The 14,923-nt window shown below is 41.1% G+C and overlaps 1 protein-coding gene across 5 annotated transcripts in view; it reads left to right on the top strand.

The window, feature by feature from the left end:
• Window positions 1–14,923, top strand: part of ERBB4 (erb-b2 receptor tyrosine kinase 4) — a 799,874-nt gene that overhangs the window by 552,445 nt on the left and 232,506 nt on the right. For all 5 annotated transcript variants that reach the window (XM_083626464.1, XM_083626462.1, XM_083626465.1 and 2 more), the window contains one exon: window positions 12,018–12,083. In XM_083626464.1, coding sequence (XP_083482590.1) covers window positions 12,018–12,083 — 66 coding nt within the window. The remainder of the gene's footprint in view (window positions 1–12,017; window positions 12,084–14,923) is intronic.

Below are 14,923 nucleotides of genomic sequence, written 5' to 3'. Positions count from 1 at the left end.
GAGACGAAGCTGCAGGCTTTCCTCCTGTCTCCCCCAAACCTGGGCATAAACTTTGTAGATGGCATGGACAAAGTCTTTATCTCTCGGCGAAACTCCACCACTAAAATGTTCCCTACCATGATCCTTAGGACAGGCTGAAATTTAAATATCCTCAATTAGTTTCACTGCCTACACTCAGAGCAGCATAGGGATAGAATAAAAATAAGGGCAGAATCTTGTCCGGTACCTGCTTCTGCTAGACATCTTATTATTATCGAATAAGACTAGACATGTTTTCTCCCAATTTATTTGATATGTGACCTTCAAAGGACTTGTGATAATTTAATTCAAAGTTGTGCTGTCTACATGTTCAGCGCCTCATTTTGCCTGTGTAACCGTGAGAAGAGAAAACAATGAAGCCGCACTTTCAAGTTCCCAGTGAGAGGGGGAGGCAGCTGGCAGAGCTTCCTCTTGCTCCGCTGTTAAATGTCTCTATTTAAATGCAAATTATCATCTGACACTATTAAAAAAAAACCCCACCACGCAAACGGAAACAGGTAGACATGTCAAAGTCCCTTAAAAATAACTAGTAAGCATCCCAAATAGTGTTTACTTCCATGAGAGTAGAAACTATGTGGCAGAACGTTTGGCTTAACACTAAGAATTGTATCAGTACCATGGAAGGTCTTTAATTCTGGTCTGTCAATTTCTGGGATTTGAGCAAGCACAAATGTGGAAGTTGGGTTACTTAAAAGTTCCACCATGGAGAGTTCCAGAACACCATCAGCCTCCTTCAGCAAAAGGCGTTTTGTTGGTCACTTCAGAATTTCCTTCTACAGTGGTACCTCAGGTTACAGACTCCGCTAACCCAGAAATAGTACCTCAAGTTAAGAACTTTACTTCAGAATGAGAACAGAAATCGTGCGGCGGCAGCAGGAGGACCCATTAGTTAAAGTGGTACCTCAGGTTAAGAACAGTTTCAGATTAAGAACGGACCTCCAGAATGAATTAAGATCTTAACCTGAGGTACCACTGTATTAGAACATGGAATTGGCTTCATCTAGAACACATAGGAGATTCTGTATTAGAAAATAAGGATTCCTTGAGAATATGTTGCACATAGAAGTCTCCGATAGCATCCGCATCAACAGGTTTAGGAACATAGAAGCTGTGTTATACCGAGCCAGACCAATGGTCCATCGCGGTCAGTACTGTCTACACTGTTTGGCAGCAGCTCTGCAAGGTTTCAACCAGGGTTTCATGGCTGTATCTGCCACTGAGCTAGGACCCTTCTCCCGGACAATTCACTCTATGGCATTTTCCATATTTGCTATTTGAAAATCTTCACCTACCTGTATGGAAAATGATGAACATATGCCTACTGCCATGAGGTAGGATCACCCTTGTGCTCTTAATGTCTATGCATTAAGTTACCTGGTGTTTAAAACAACATCCCCTTGACTTCCGGAGGCGGCGCGACCGGTAATGGCTGCCTTCTCCGAGTAAGGAGAAGGGAGCTCCGCTGTAAACGGGTCGTCCGCTACGGCGAAGCGGAGACCCATTCAGGAAAACCACAGGTGGCAGAAGCCTGTGGTCTCGGGACCCGGCGGGCGCCAGAAGCAGCCCCCAAAACGTTGAAGGGACCCCGTAAGGGGCTCCGGATCGCGGAGGGGGTAGCGGCGCTGTGGGTCGTTGCGCAAACAGCGAAGTGAAGCCGCATTGCTGTTGCCGGTCAGCGCTGTCCTTTCTTCCTGCAACTTTTCTGAACTTTGGAAACTACAACCCGTGAGTAAATTTGGACATTGAAAACTTTCTGAAACTTTTGTCAACTTTCTGAAACTTTTTGAGAACTTTATGAAACTTTTAAAACTTTTTTAAAAAGTTGAAATCTGGCTGAAAACGGAGTGAGGATAAGCAGGAAGCCCATCTCCCGCTATACTGAACTTTAAGCAAAGAGCAGGAGGAGTGGAGACAAAAAGTTATGCGTTAACTAAATGCTGGCACCCTGTTAAAGCAGTTTTCTGAGTGAAAGACTTTGAGCTATTGACTTTTGCTGGTCATATTCGGGGTGCACTGATATCCTTCTTCTGTGACACCAGTGGATTATAAAATAAATAAGAATCTCTGGTGCTGGAGCTGCCTGGATGAGCACCAGTTTGCAACTTTGGATACATTGAATTCAGGTTTTGAAACATTCTGAGTTGGAACTGGATACTTTGAAACTGTTGCAGTCAAGGCACTGTAAGAAACACTGTTTTGCTTTAAGTTTTACTCTGCTAAAAATAATACATTGTGGAGGCGATAGACATGGATTTAAATTTATAAGTTTAACTTGGATTTGATCTTTTCCCTGAAGACGTATTAAGCTCCCTCTAGAGGATTTTGGACTTACAGCAGTGACTTTGTCTTACTTTCCCTTTCCCGGCCTCTGTTTGACTATTGCATCTGGGACTCTGCTTTCTCATGGGAACAACTTGGATTGACCTTGGATTACAGATAACTTTGGAATGAGTGGCGCAAGGAGAAGAGGAAGGACTAAACAAACAACTCTAACTTTATCTGCAGCCTCACAGCGTAGATCTTCTGTGCCGGCCTTGCCTTCCACTTTGCCTCCAGACATAGAGGTGGCCTCCCTAATACAGGCAGGGGAGGGTGAGACAGAGGAGCTGCACCTGGGAGATATGGCTTCAGGGACAAGTAGCTCTGTCTTGGAGAAAATTTTGGAGAAACTGGAGGCTCTGGACAAGAAGGCTGATTTGCATACAGCTAAAATTGAACAGAACACAGAAAGCTTGAATAAGCTGACTGGACAAGTTGCACAGAATGCCCAGTCTATTGGAGAATTAAAGGAGGCTGTAGGTGAAAATCGTAAACTGGCTGAAGATACTAGTCAAAGATTGGAAGAACTTGAGAAAGAAGTAAGACCACTCAGCAAACAAGTTGGAGAACATCAGATTTACTTTTTGATGACAGAACTGCGAAACAGGGAGACCAACTTGAGGATACGGTCAATACCAGAGGTGGAAGAAGATAATTTTATTGAATTTCTAACTAAGGAATTTGCCAAGTTTTGGAAGTTAGAGGAAAAAGACTTTAAAATTGTATCTGCTTTCAGGCTTGGCAGAGTCAGAAGGACAGAGAAGCCCAGAGATTGTTTGATAACACTGAGATCAAAGGAGGAAAGGGACAAGATTTTGGGCCTGCACTACGAAAAGTCACTAGACATTTTGGGCAAGAGAATTGAAATCTACAAGGACATTCCTAAGCAGTTGCTGGACCTTAGATCTAACTACACGGAATTGGCAAGACTGTTGAGAAGCAACGCAATTATCTTCAGGTGGGAGTTTCCACAAGGATTATCCTTTACCTACAGAGGGAGAAAGATCAAAATCAAAACAGTGGAAGATAGAGACAAGTTTTTGGGAGCACACGGAGAAGACCTCCACAAAGGACTTGGATTGCCAGCGCCAGAACTTCCAGGGGAGCCCGCCCCCTCGGATCCTCAAGGACCGGAGAACAAGGTACCACCCCAGAAAGAATAACCAGACCTATCCAGGATGTCTCTGCAGCTTTTGAGTTGGAACATAAATGGCTGTAACAGTCCCGAAAAAAGGTCTAAAATTTTTCATATTTTAAAAAAGGAACAATTGGACATTATATGCTTACAAGAAACACATGTGATTAGGCTCCATAGAAAGGTGTTAATAAATAAAAGGCTTGGTCAAGAATTTATATCATCGGATACAGTTAAAAAGAGAGGTGTAGTGATCTATGCAAAAGAGAGCCTTTCACCAAAATTTCTCTTTAAAGATGAAAGTGGAAGAATCCTCGCAATAGAAGTACAGTATCAAGGAGAAAAAATTTTGATATTAGGAATTTATGCTCCAAATGAAGGAAAATCGGATTTTTATAAGAAGTTGCACGAGATCATGCTGGATTATCTGGATTACAACAACGTCATCATGATGGGGGACATGAACGGGGTCGTATCAACAAATATGGATAAGTCACAGAACCAGAACATTACTAAAGAGGGAAGACTACCTAAGACCTTTTTTGAAATGACTGACAACATGGACTGGGTTGACATCTGGAGAGTTAGAAACCCCCTGGGAAGAGAAGGAACATTCTTTTCTGAAGCTCAACTGACTTGGACACGAATCGACCAAATATGGATAACTAGAAGTCTGGCACCTAAGGTGAGGAAGGTGGAAATCTGCCCCAAAACATGCTCCGACCATAACGCCTTGAGAATGGATATGACATTGATCCCAATCGGCTCCTTTAGATGGAAGATGAATGATGGCCTGTTTAGAGATCAAAGAATTGTAAAGAAGGCCCAAAAAACCTTAAAGGACTATTTTGAGATTAATTTGAACACTACGGTGGAAAAAAGAACTATCTGGGATGCAAGTAAAGCTGTGATGAGAGGGTTCTTGATTCAACAGAATTCCTTAAAGAAAAGACTGCAAAATGAAAAGAAAGATAAAATTCTGGAAAGTATCAAAGAGTTGGAGAAGAAGTTAAGATCTAACCCGAAGTCCCAACCGATTCTGAGAGAAATCAAACTTTATCAGGCGCAATATTCCAAGCTGATAAATCAGGAAATAGAATGGAAGATTAAAACAATGAAACAAAAAACTTTTGAATCGGCAAATAAATGTGGGAAACTGCTAGCTTGGCAGTTGAAAAGGAGACAAAGATTAAATACAGTAACAAACTTAGAGGTTGAAGGAAGGAACATTCAGAACCCGGGAGAGATTAGAAAGTGCTTCCAGAGGTATTTTAAAAAGTTATATACTCAAGGGCCACAAGATGAAATAGAGATTACACAATTTTTGGAGAGAAATGGATTAGCAAAGCTGTCAGAAGAAAATAGAACAATTTTAAATGGCAAAATAACACGACAAGAGATTGAACAGGCCATCCTGAGTCTGAAACAGGGCAAATCACCAGGGCCAGATGGACTGACCTCTAACTACTATAAGACATTGAAGGATTATTTGATACAACCTTTGTTGGAGGTCAGTAATGAAATAATGGAGGGGAAGAAGGCGCCTGAATCGTGGAAAGAAGCATTTATCACATTGATTCCAAAGTCAGAAACTGAAAAGACACAACTCAAGAATTACCGTCCCATCTCCCTTTTAAATGTGGATTACAAAATATTTGCAGATGTTTTGGCACGAAGATTTAAGAAAGTTTTAAGTGAGATAATCCATAAAGACCAGGCAGGCTTTCTCCCGGGCAGACATATGTTTACCAACACAAGGAACATCATAGACATATTGGAACTTTTACAAACAAACATAAACACTAAAGCAGTTTTAATTTTTATAGACGCGGAGAAAGCCTTTGACAACATTTCTTGGAAATTTATGAAGGGGAATTTAAAAGAAATGGGAGTGGGACGGGGGTTTGAGAACGGGATTGAGGCAATATATTCAGAACAAAAGGCTAAACTGATAGTTAACAATGTGGTTACAGAAGAGTTTAAAATTGAAAAAGGTACACGACAAGGCTGCCCGATTTCCCCATTACTGTTTATTTCGGTTCTGGAAGTGCTCCTGAATATGATTAGGGGGGACCGGTTGGTGGAAGGGATTCAGGTCGGAGCGAAACAATATAAACTTAAAGCTTTTGCAGATGACCTAGTTCTGACATTACAGGAGCCGGAGTCTAGTTTGAAAAGAGTACTACAACTGATTCAAAACTTTGGTCGAGTGGCAGGATTTAAGTTAAATAAGCAAAAAACTAAAGTTTTGGGGAAAAACATGACAGATATTGAGTTGGAACAGCTTCAGAAAGAGACAGAACTAAATGTGGTTAAAAAAGTTAAATACCTAGGGGTAAACATAACAGCAAAAAATCTGAGTTTATTTAAAGATAATTATGAAAAATGTTGGTCAGAGATTAAGAGAGACTTGGATAGTTGGTCAAGACTAAAACTTTCTTTGTTAGGCCGAATAGCTGCCATCAAGATGAATGTATTGCCAAAAATGTTATTTTTGTTTCAGACACTGCAGATTGTAGACAAGACAGAGTGCTTCCGGAAGTGGCAGAAAGATATTTCTAAATTTGTCTGGCAGGGCAAAAAGCCCAGAATCAAATTTAAAATATTAACAGATGCGAAAGAAAGAGGGGGCTTTGCCCTGCCAGATTTAAAGTTGTATTATGAAGCTGCAGCTTTCTGCTGGTTAAAAGATTGGTTACTTCTTGAAGATACGGATGTCTTGGATTTGGAAGGTTTTAATAATGCGTTTGGATGGCATGCATATTTATGGTATGATAAAGCTAAGATAAATAAGGCCTTCAAGAACCATATTGTCAGAAAATCAGTTTTTAATGTCTGGACAAAATATAAAGACTTACTGGAGAATAAAACTCCGAGGTGGCTGTCACCCCTGGAGGCTAAGGCTCGGAAAAGAGCCAATATGGAGGCCAACTGGCCAAAATATTGGGAGATAATAGAAAAGGATGGTGACAACTGGAAATTGCAGAGTTTAGAAAAGATGAGAGACAAAGTGCGAGACTGGTTACACTATGCTCAGATTAAAGAAGTGTTTAAAAATGACAAAAAGCTAGGATTCCAAGTGGAAAAGTCAAAGTTAGAAACTGAACTGTTAGAACCTAAGACTAAGGTACTTTCAAGAATGTATAACTTGCTGCTGAAATGGAACACACATGACGAAATGGTAAAATCAACAATGATAAAATGGGCGCAGGATATTGGGTATAATATTATGTTTGAAGATTGGGAAAGGTTGTGGACCTCTGGGCTGAACTTCACTGCATGTAATGCGTTGAAGGAAAATGTGATGAAAATGATGTATAGATGGTACATGACCCCTGTTAAACTGGCTAAAATATACCATTCGTCTGATAGCAAATGTTGGAAATGTAAGGAAAATGAAGGAACATTTTTTCACCTCTGGTGGACCTGCCCTAGAGTGAAGGCCTTTTGGGAGAAGATATATAATGAATTAAAAAAGGTGTTTAAATACACCTTTACTAAGAAATCAGAGGCCTTTCTCCTGGGTATTGTCGGCCAGAGTGTGTTAAAAGAGGACAGAACATTCTTTTTGTACGCAACAACAGCAGCAAGAATATTAATTGCCAAGAATTGGAAAACTCAGGAGCTACCCACTGTGGAAGAATGGCAGATGCAACTGATGGACTATATGCAATTAGCCGAGATGATCGGCAGAATTCGAGACCAGGGAGAAGAAAGGATGGAAGAAGACTGGAGGAAATTTAAGATTTATTTACAAAAATATTGTAATTTGGCTGAGTGCTGAATTGGATGCCAGTGCAGACAATTGTCTACCATTAAATTAGATTTAAGGCTGAATTATATGTCAAACCAAATTAAGATTATTAATTAAGATGAGTTAAATGATAATTTGTTTGAAATTAATTTAATAATGATGTAAGTGTATGCGGGAGGTGTGGGGGAGTCCCATGTAACAATTGAGAGATGTTAAATGGACAATGATAAGTGCTTATCTAATATATACTTTATTTGAAAACTTTAATAAATATATTATAAAAAAAAAAAAAATAAAACAACATCCCCTTATCTGGGCAAGTCCAGTGAAATAAAAGTATTGTTGCACACAGGGCATTTTTTCCAGCCAGAACTCGCTGGAACGCAGCTCCGGCCCCTCTCAGGTGGGCGCCATTGCCATTATAAGAGAAAATGGTGAGTTCTGGCACCCCTGTTTCTAGAAAAATAGCACTGGTTACACACCACCCCAATATCTCAGCTGTTTGAGATTCCAGGGGGTTTCATGTAGTTTACCCAGGGTCTGTGTTTCCTTTTTGGAATGAGGCACAACAGAGACTGTGGAGTCTTTATGGTATATGGTTGATTTATACATATATACAACTTGAGCCTACGATGGAGAGGCTCACACCATTAACACTCTAAGAGGGTCTTGCTTCTCCTGTAGGCACAGCCTTGGAACCAAACAAAAATCAACCATTGTGCTCTGGCCTTCTCCAGCTTGCGTGCAACATTTTTTCCTCTAGGTTACACCACAGCCAACTCAAGACTCATTCAAACCCTGGCTTTATCTTCTAACTAACTCTGAGCTGGAGGAGGGGCCCCAACCTTTTGATGTTTGGCACAGAGCCCCCTCCCCTTGTGTTCTTAATGGCTTGCCACCCAGGTGGATTACCTCATGAGGATGCTGACCTGGCTTGTATTTTAACCCTTGCTGGCTCCGGGGGTTCAGGAGGCTTGATTAAATTCTAACACCTACTGGACCCAAGAATTTTGGGGAGTCTGGCACCCACAAACTCATAGCAGTATTTAGATTGAGAAGATCTTCTAATACCAGTTTTTTACACCAATATGAATCAGTTCAATTGCTAAGCTTTTGTCCATCTTCACCAACACCATTCTGTGCTCTAGAACCAGAGTCGTACCAGTTGCTGGAAACTGAAGGAGTGGAGAGGGCTATTGAGGGCCTCCTATCTGGGGCATCTGGTTGGACACTGTGAGAACAGGGTGCTGGACGAGGCGGGCCATTGGCCTGAACCAGCCGGACTCTTCTTACCTTCCTTTATGAGCCTCTGCTGCACAAAGGGTGGTAAGCCCTTGCATAGGATTAGGGCTCATGGATCTCCTGCCACACTTTAAACAGGGGTAGGGAGCAGGTGGCTGCATGTGGGAAGAGCATGATGGATGATTTGGGTTAAAGTTTGATTAGATGGAATAGGTACCTGTCATTTCATTTGTGAAGTGTGGAGTCATATTTGTGGTTCAGGGATTTACTGTGAACTCTCTTGATTTATTACACCTGTCTTCACCCTCAGTATGTGTCAAAATCACATATCCTTGGAGGATGTGCTCCTCTGTGAGTGTCTCTTGGCTGGAAAGCCAATCGCGAGGTGCATCCAGAGCACAGTCTTCCGGCAATGTCTTTTCACAAGTGTCACTTGGGGCACCTGCAAAGAGGCAAATGAGGGGCAGTGGTTCAGCAGGGACAGGTCCTTAAAAAAAGGAGACTTTCTTGGATAATTGGGTGGAGAAATGTGAAAATTTAAAGCAAACTTAAGTGTGTTCATTTATATTTATAAATGGTTAGAAATAACAGCACGCCACACCCATTAAGAAAAGAGCCCATTAGCTACAAGTCCACTTCAGGGCTATTCAGTCACAAGGGGAAAAGTATATGCTCAACTCTCAATCAATGGAATTGGTGGGACTGAAAACATGATTAGCCTTGGCTGGATTGTGTCCTTTGTATAAATGAAAATGTTCATAAGTGGAGAGAACTATAATTTTCTCAAAATATCACCTCTGCTGAGATGCTGCAAATGTTCTAACTAGAAATAGGTCCCAGTGAATTCAGTGGTACTTACTTCCAGGTAAAATTCCAGCCTCAATTGGTTATTTGGTCAAAAGTATAAGGATGGTTATTCATTAATAGGTCCAAAATGGGTTAGTATTCTTTCTAGTCCTGTGTGTGTGTGTGTGTGTGCGTGCGTGCGCGCGCGCGCACACACACACACACACACACACACACACACTTTTTATGCATACCCCTAAACATTTTGTGAGTTTGGCCTTGTTGAGGGGCAATATTTCGATATGAGTAGGAAAATGAGAGTACCCCTAAACATTTTTATTTATTTATTTTTAGAAAAAATCATTGTAGGTGTGGGGGGGCACTATTGCATTTCTGGGGCAGGGAGAGCTGGAAATAAAATAAACTTGAGCAGAGTTTTAAATCTGCATAAGTCTTCATTCATTCACATGCAATTTGCAATTGGTCTTAACTGAATAAGTCTTCAGAGCCAGTTTCTGCTCCCTCTCTCATGCATAATCTCTTTCCCTTGAAGGCAGTTTGGTGCTATTAGCATTCTGCACAGTGCTTCAGTAGATTTTTTTAATAATAATTGTCATCATTGTGGGTTAAAGTTGTGCTATTTGTGCCAGGTGGAGACTGGAGTCCCTTTCCCAGCAAAGAGAATGGGCTTGCATTGCTTAGCTGTAGCTGCTGGTCTCAATAAGCAGATGCCAGGCAGTGACAGGAAAATATACACCGATGTCAGCAACTGCATTTCTCTGGCATAATTGCCTTAAATGAACTTTGTTACATCAAGGAGATGATGCTTTTAATGAGGTAGTTGGCATACATGTGTAATTGCTGTACAACATAATCAGTAGATTTTATCAACATTGTGTAAGTGTCAGAAAGTGGTGAAATTTGACTTGAGAATCTGGTTCCAGTGACCTGATCACTTTGTGCATGTTGAACAGCATATCTGACTTTACAGGGAAGATAAATTTAAAACCACATGTGCCCCCTGTCTCCCCTGCCACCTCACGGTGGTTTCGGACAAGCATCCTCATCCCCACACCCCACAATAGCAGCGAGTTGCTCTTGCCAGCGCCTCGCCTCACTCACTGCTGTTGGGCGTGGGAAGGCAGACACCCACCCACAAAAGCCCACATTTGATTTTGAGGAGCTTGAAGTGTCACTGATCACAGAGGGTTTGTCCAGGAGTGAGGATGGGAGAGGGTTCTTCTTCTGCAAGTTGTGTGCCAGGGACAGAGGAAGCACATCGCATTTCTTGGAAATGCCGTAAATTAACACTTGTGAGTTATTCCAACGTATGCACACCTAATAGGCCAGAAGTACTAGTGGACACACAATAGAGACACATTGTGGGCATCAACCCATTAATGATGAGATTCCAATGAAACAAATTTGGTTTTTATTCAAGAGCTGGAAAGAGTTTGTTCCCTATGAATTTCCTATTGTATTATAATATAAAGGACAGTATTGAAAAGGTGAGCTTCTGTGGGAAAACATGGGAAGTTGTGCACCATTGGTTCTGTGTACACGGTGCCCAGAAGAAACAAAGCACTATGCATTAATTGGTAATAAGAATCTGTCATCTTGGTTAAGGCACCATGCAGATGACATTATGCTTGTTTTAAGAATGTATTCCATAAGCTTGTATCTAAAAGAAGCTTGTATTGGAAAAAAAGCCTGTCTTCCTTTTCTTGTTGCTCAGCAGGTCCATATACAAAGATTGGAGCTGGAAAAGAACATTTTAATTTCCAGAGTAGCTGCCTTCATTCATTCATTCATTCATTCATTCATTTCCAGACCAGGACTCAATGTGGCTTATAGATGAAACAGAAAAAGCTAAAAACATAGAAAAGATATAGAATCAGAGAACTGTAGAGTTGGAAGGAACCTTGACGATCATCTAGTCCAGGCATGTCCAACAGGTAGATCATGATCTACCGGTAGATCACTGGATGTCTGCAGTAGATCACTGGTAGATCACTGGCTTCCCCCAAAGAAGCTGAACAACTGTGGCTCCCCTTTAAAAAGCTCAACATTTTAACTCCTCCCTGAAAAAAAACTCAACAACTTTGACCCCAACCCCCCAAAAGGGGGTAGGTCACTGCCAGTTTTTAACTGTGTGAGTAGATCACAGTTTCTTGGGAGTTGGCCACCCCTATTTTAGTCCAACCCCTGCAAAGCAGGAATATGCAGCTGTCCCTTATGGGGTTTGAACCTGCACTTTGGCATTATCAGCACCGCACTCTAACCAACTGCTCTATTGGTACACTCTCCTTCCTTGGAGGTTTTTAAGCAGAGGTTGGACGGCCATCTGTCATGGATGCTTTAGTTGAGATTCCTGCATCGCAGGGGGTGGACTAGATGACCCTTGGATCCCTTCCAACTCTACAATTCTGTGATTCGATGAAAAGCAATTAAACACTCATATAATTAAAACAAGATACAGATCTATTTTAAAATACAGATAATAACAACAGCAACAAGGCGGGAAATACAAAGCCCCACTATAAATTCTAATTCATATATGTTTGAAACTTGGTGTAGGTTTTCTTTTGCTGCAAATCTTTCAATTGTGATAAGGCATAGAGTTCTCATAAAAGTGTGATAGTGGTTTCCCTATAAAGAGTCTTTAAAGGCACTGCAGAAAAAATCAAAATAAAAAGTAATCATCTAACTTCTCTTTGTATTTTGTCTCTACTCTTCCCGAAGGTGGACCTTGTCACAAGTCCTGTGGAAACCGGTGCTGGGGACCTTCAGCAGATGAATGCCAGACCTGTAAGTGCATTAGATTAAGTAAAGAAAAATATAAAGTGAGGTGAAAGAAGAGTTCATGCATATAGCCTGTTAACAGCAACCCTCCATATAGTAATAATCAATGAGAGTTTTCTTCTCAGTGATAGGAAGTCCTTATGCAGCAGAACAATGAGAAATGAAGTGGTTGTTGTTATGATTTGTATCCTGCCCTTCATCTGTAGATCTCAGGGTGGTTCAAAGTGTAAATATACAAGAACAAACAAAAAATACATAATAAAAACAAGGACAAAAATGAAAACAGGTAGAATCCTGAGTTAGTAAAATGCAGAATAGTAGAATAAGTCTGAAATTATTCAGGCTGGAGGATGAATATTTCTTACCGTTCCACTACATGAAAAAAATGCCTAAACGTAAAACAAAACAAAACAAAACTTACCACATGGAGGAGACTAGCGTAGAAGCTTTCTGTTTCTAGTTCTCTTACTTTCAGGGAGAATTGGGGAGGTGCTCAAAAAATGAATCCCCCCACTAAAGCATGAAGTTGTACAACCTATTCTAAGTACAGTGGTACCTCGGGTTACATACGCTTCAGGTTACAGACTCCGCTAAGCCAGAAATAGTGCCTTGGGTTAAGAACCCTGCTTCAGGATGAGAACAGAAATCGTTCTCCGGTGCTTCAGGTTAAGAACAGTTTCAGGTTAAGAATGGACCTCCGGAACGAATTAAGTACTTAACCCGAGGTACCACTGTATATGAGATCCATGAGTTGCCTCTTCAGGCGAAAGCACGTACGGAGAAGGGGACAGCAGGACTGGGGTGCTGGCCTCACCCATGTTGGGAAGGGGGCTCCTGCCTCTTGAAGGTCCGCATGTTGCCTGGGATGTCAGCATTAGGGAAGTCTGTGTCTGAGGAGCTGGTCAGGATCAGAACCTTTGCATGATATACAGTATACACAGCTTCTACCAGTGGAGAACTTAATATGGGGCTTGTGTCATGTACTAATCCTCACATCGACACCAAATTCATACACACAAAACTTATTTTAAAACATTCTTTTAAATCAAATTTTATAACTGCTGTCCTTGGACTACTCCATTATTTTGCAGCTGAGAATTTCCTGGCCACAAAAGCAAATTAACCATTTGCTCCCCACCCCCACTTTATTTTTTAGATGAGTGCTGAAATTTTGGTGGATATCAAAGCGGGTGTTTGATGTGTATTTTAAAAATACTCCATTGAATGGTTTGGATTTAGTGCAAATTCTGAATGAAAGATGCCTAGTGTGGAGAAAGTGGCGAGAGAAGACATCCAATGAAGCTCAGTGCTGGAAGATTCAGGACGGGTGAAAGAATGTCTTTCTTTACCTGTGTAAACTGTGGAATTCATTCCTGCAAGAGACAGTGATGGCCACCAACTTGGAAGGCTTTTGGAGTGGATTAGATTAATTCATGGAGGATAAGACTTTCATGGGGGGCTGGGCATGGTGGCTGTCGGAGGGAGCCTGCTTCTGAAACCTGTTGCTGGGAGCTCAGATTCTGCCTGCAGACTTCCCACAGGCTTCTGGTCGTCTGCCATAAGAACAGGGTGTTGTACTAGATCAACCTTTGGCCTGATCTTGCAGGGCTCTTCTTATTTTCTGATCAAGACAAAAGACAATCAAATACGAAAAAAGCCAACATTTCTAACATTCACTGTGCCCTTGCAAGTAGATATGGTTTAATCAGTTGGCAGAACACCATTGCTAGATGTGCCCCCATATCCCTAGGGGAAGCTTATTCTACAGTCAGGGCAGACCCACAGTTGTAGTCACAGTGGGTATATGCATGTCTCCAGTGTGATATCTTCCATCTGACCGTAGTGCTTGAGCCATGTTGTCAAAATTTGGTTTTGAAATGCCTGCTCATCAGGGATTATAATTATTTCTTCTTGCAAACTTCACTGTATCTCCTGACCCATTATCATATTCAGGACATACATACTTCTTTATAAACAAAGGATGGGTAATGATCAAAGTGACTGTGGAAAAGTTATTTGCAGTGGCCAAAATAGTTTGGCTCTTCTTTTGTCAAGAAATATTTGAAGAAGGAGCCCATGCTAGCTTTGATCAATGTGCTTGAGAGAGAGAGAGAAAGGCGCTTAAATGTTTGATGCAATGGATGCTATTTTGAGACACCCTTCATCCATCCTCTCTAGGTTCCTTTTTCCTCCCACAAGTCTAAGCAATGGAACACATTTTTCAGTTGTGTACATGGAAACATCTCTAACACATAACCAAATGACATGTTTGTTTCCAGAAACAAATCTCTTGAGGGCACATCTGCATGTTAATACATTTTTTAATGGAGTCACAAAATAGAAAATATTCTAATGAGCCCCCCTTCTAAGCTAAGATCCAAATTCTTTTCAGGTTGGAGGGAGGAATAAATCTGAGATATCTTAATCCACAGCTTTCATTTCAAATTACATGGGGAAAATAGCAGTTGGATACTTTTGTTCTTGAACGAATACTGTCCACCCCAGACTGCTTTAAGTTTTGCCTTTTTCTGATTATTTGCCTCTCTCATTCGCTATTTATAAATCTTTCCGGAACAACCACCTGCATCTTATTCCTTTTTGCTTATTGTCTACATAAATTTGATATGTAAATTTGCACACTTAAGAGGGCAATTAATAAGGAATTATAAACAGTGTGAGGAAGAGATCGCTTCAGAATATGATGTTATATAATTAGCCAGCCACTATAAATTAAAATGCTAGAAAGGCAAGGGACAACACTGGGGTGGAGGGTTGCAAGGGGAGGGTGTGTGCTATTTTGAACTCTCTTCAAGATGCATAGCTTCTATTTTGTAACATTCCATTGC

This window comes from Podarcis filfolensis, assembly GCF_964270895.1.
Source record: "Podarcis filfolensis genome assembly, chromosome: 1".
Lineage (NCBI taxonomy): Eukaryota > Metazoa > Chordata > Lepidosauria > Squamata > Lacertidae > Podarcis > Podarcis filfolensis.
The sequence above is the reverse complement of the archived record's forward strand: the minus strand, read 5'-3'. Positions and strand labels throughout refer to the sequence as shown.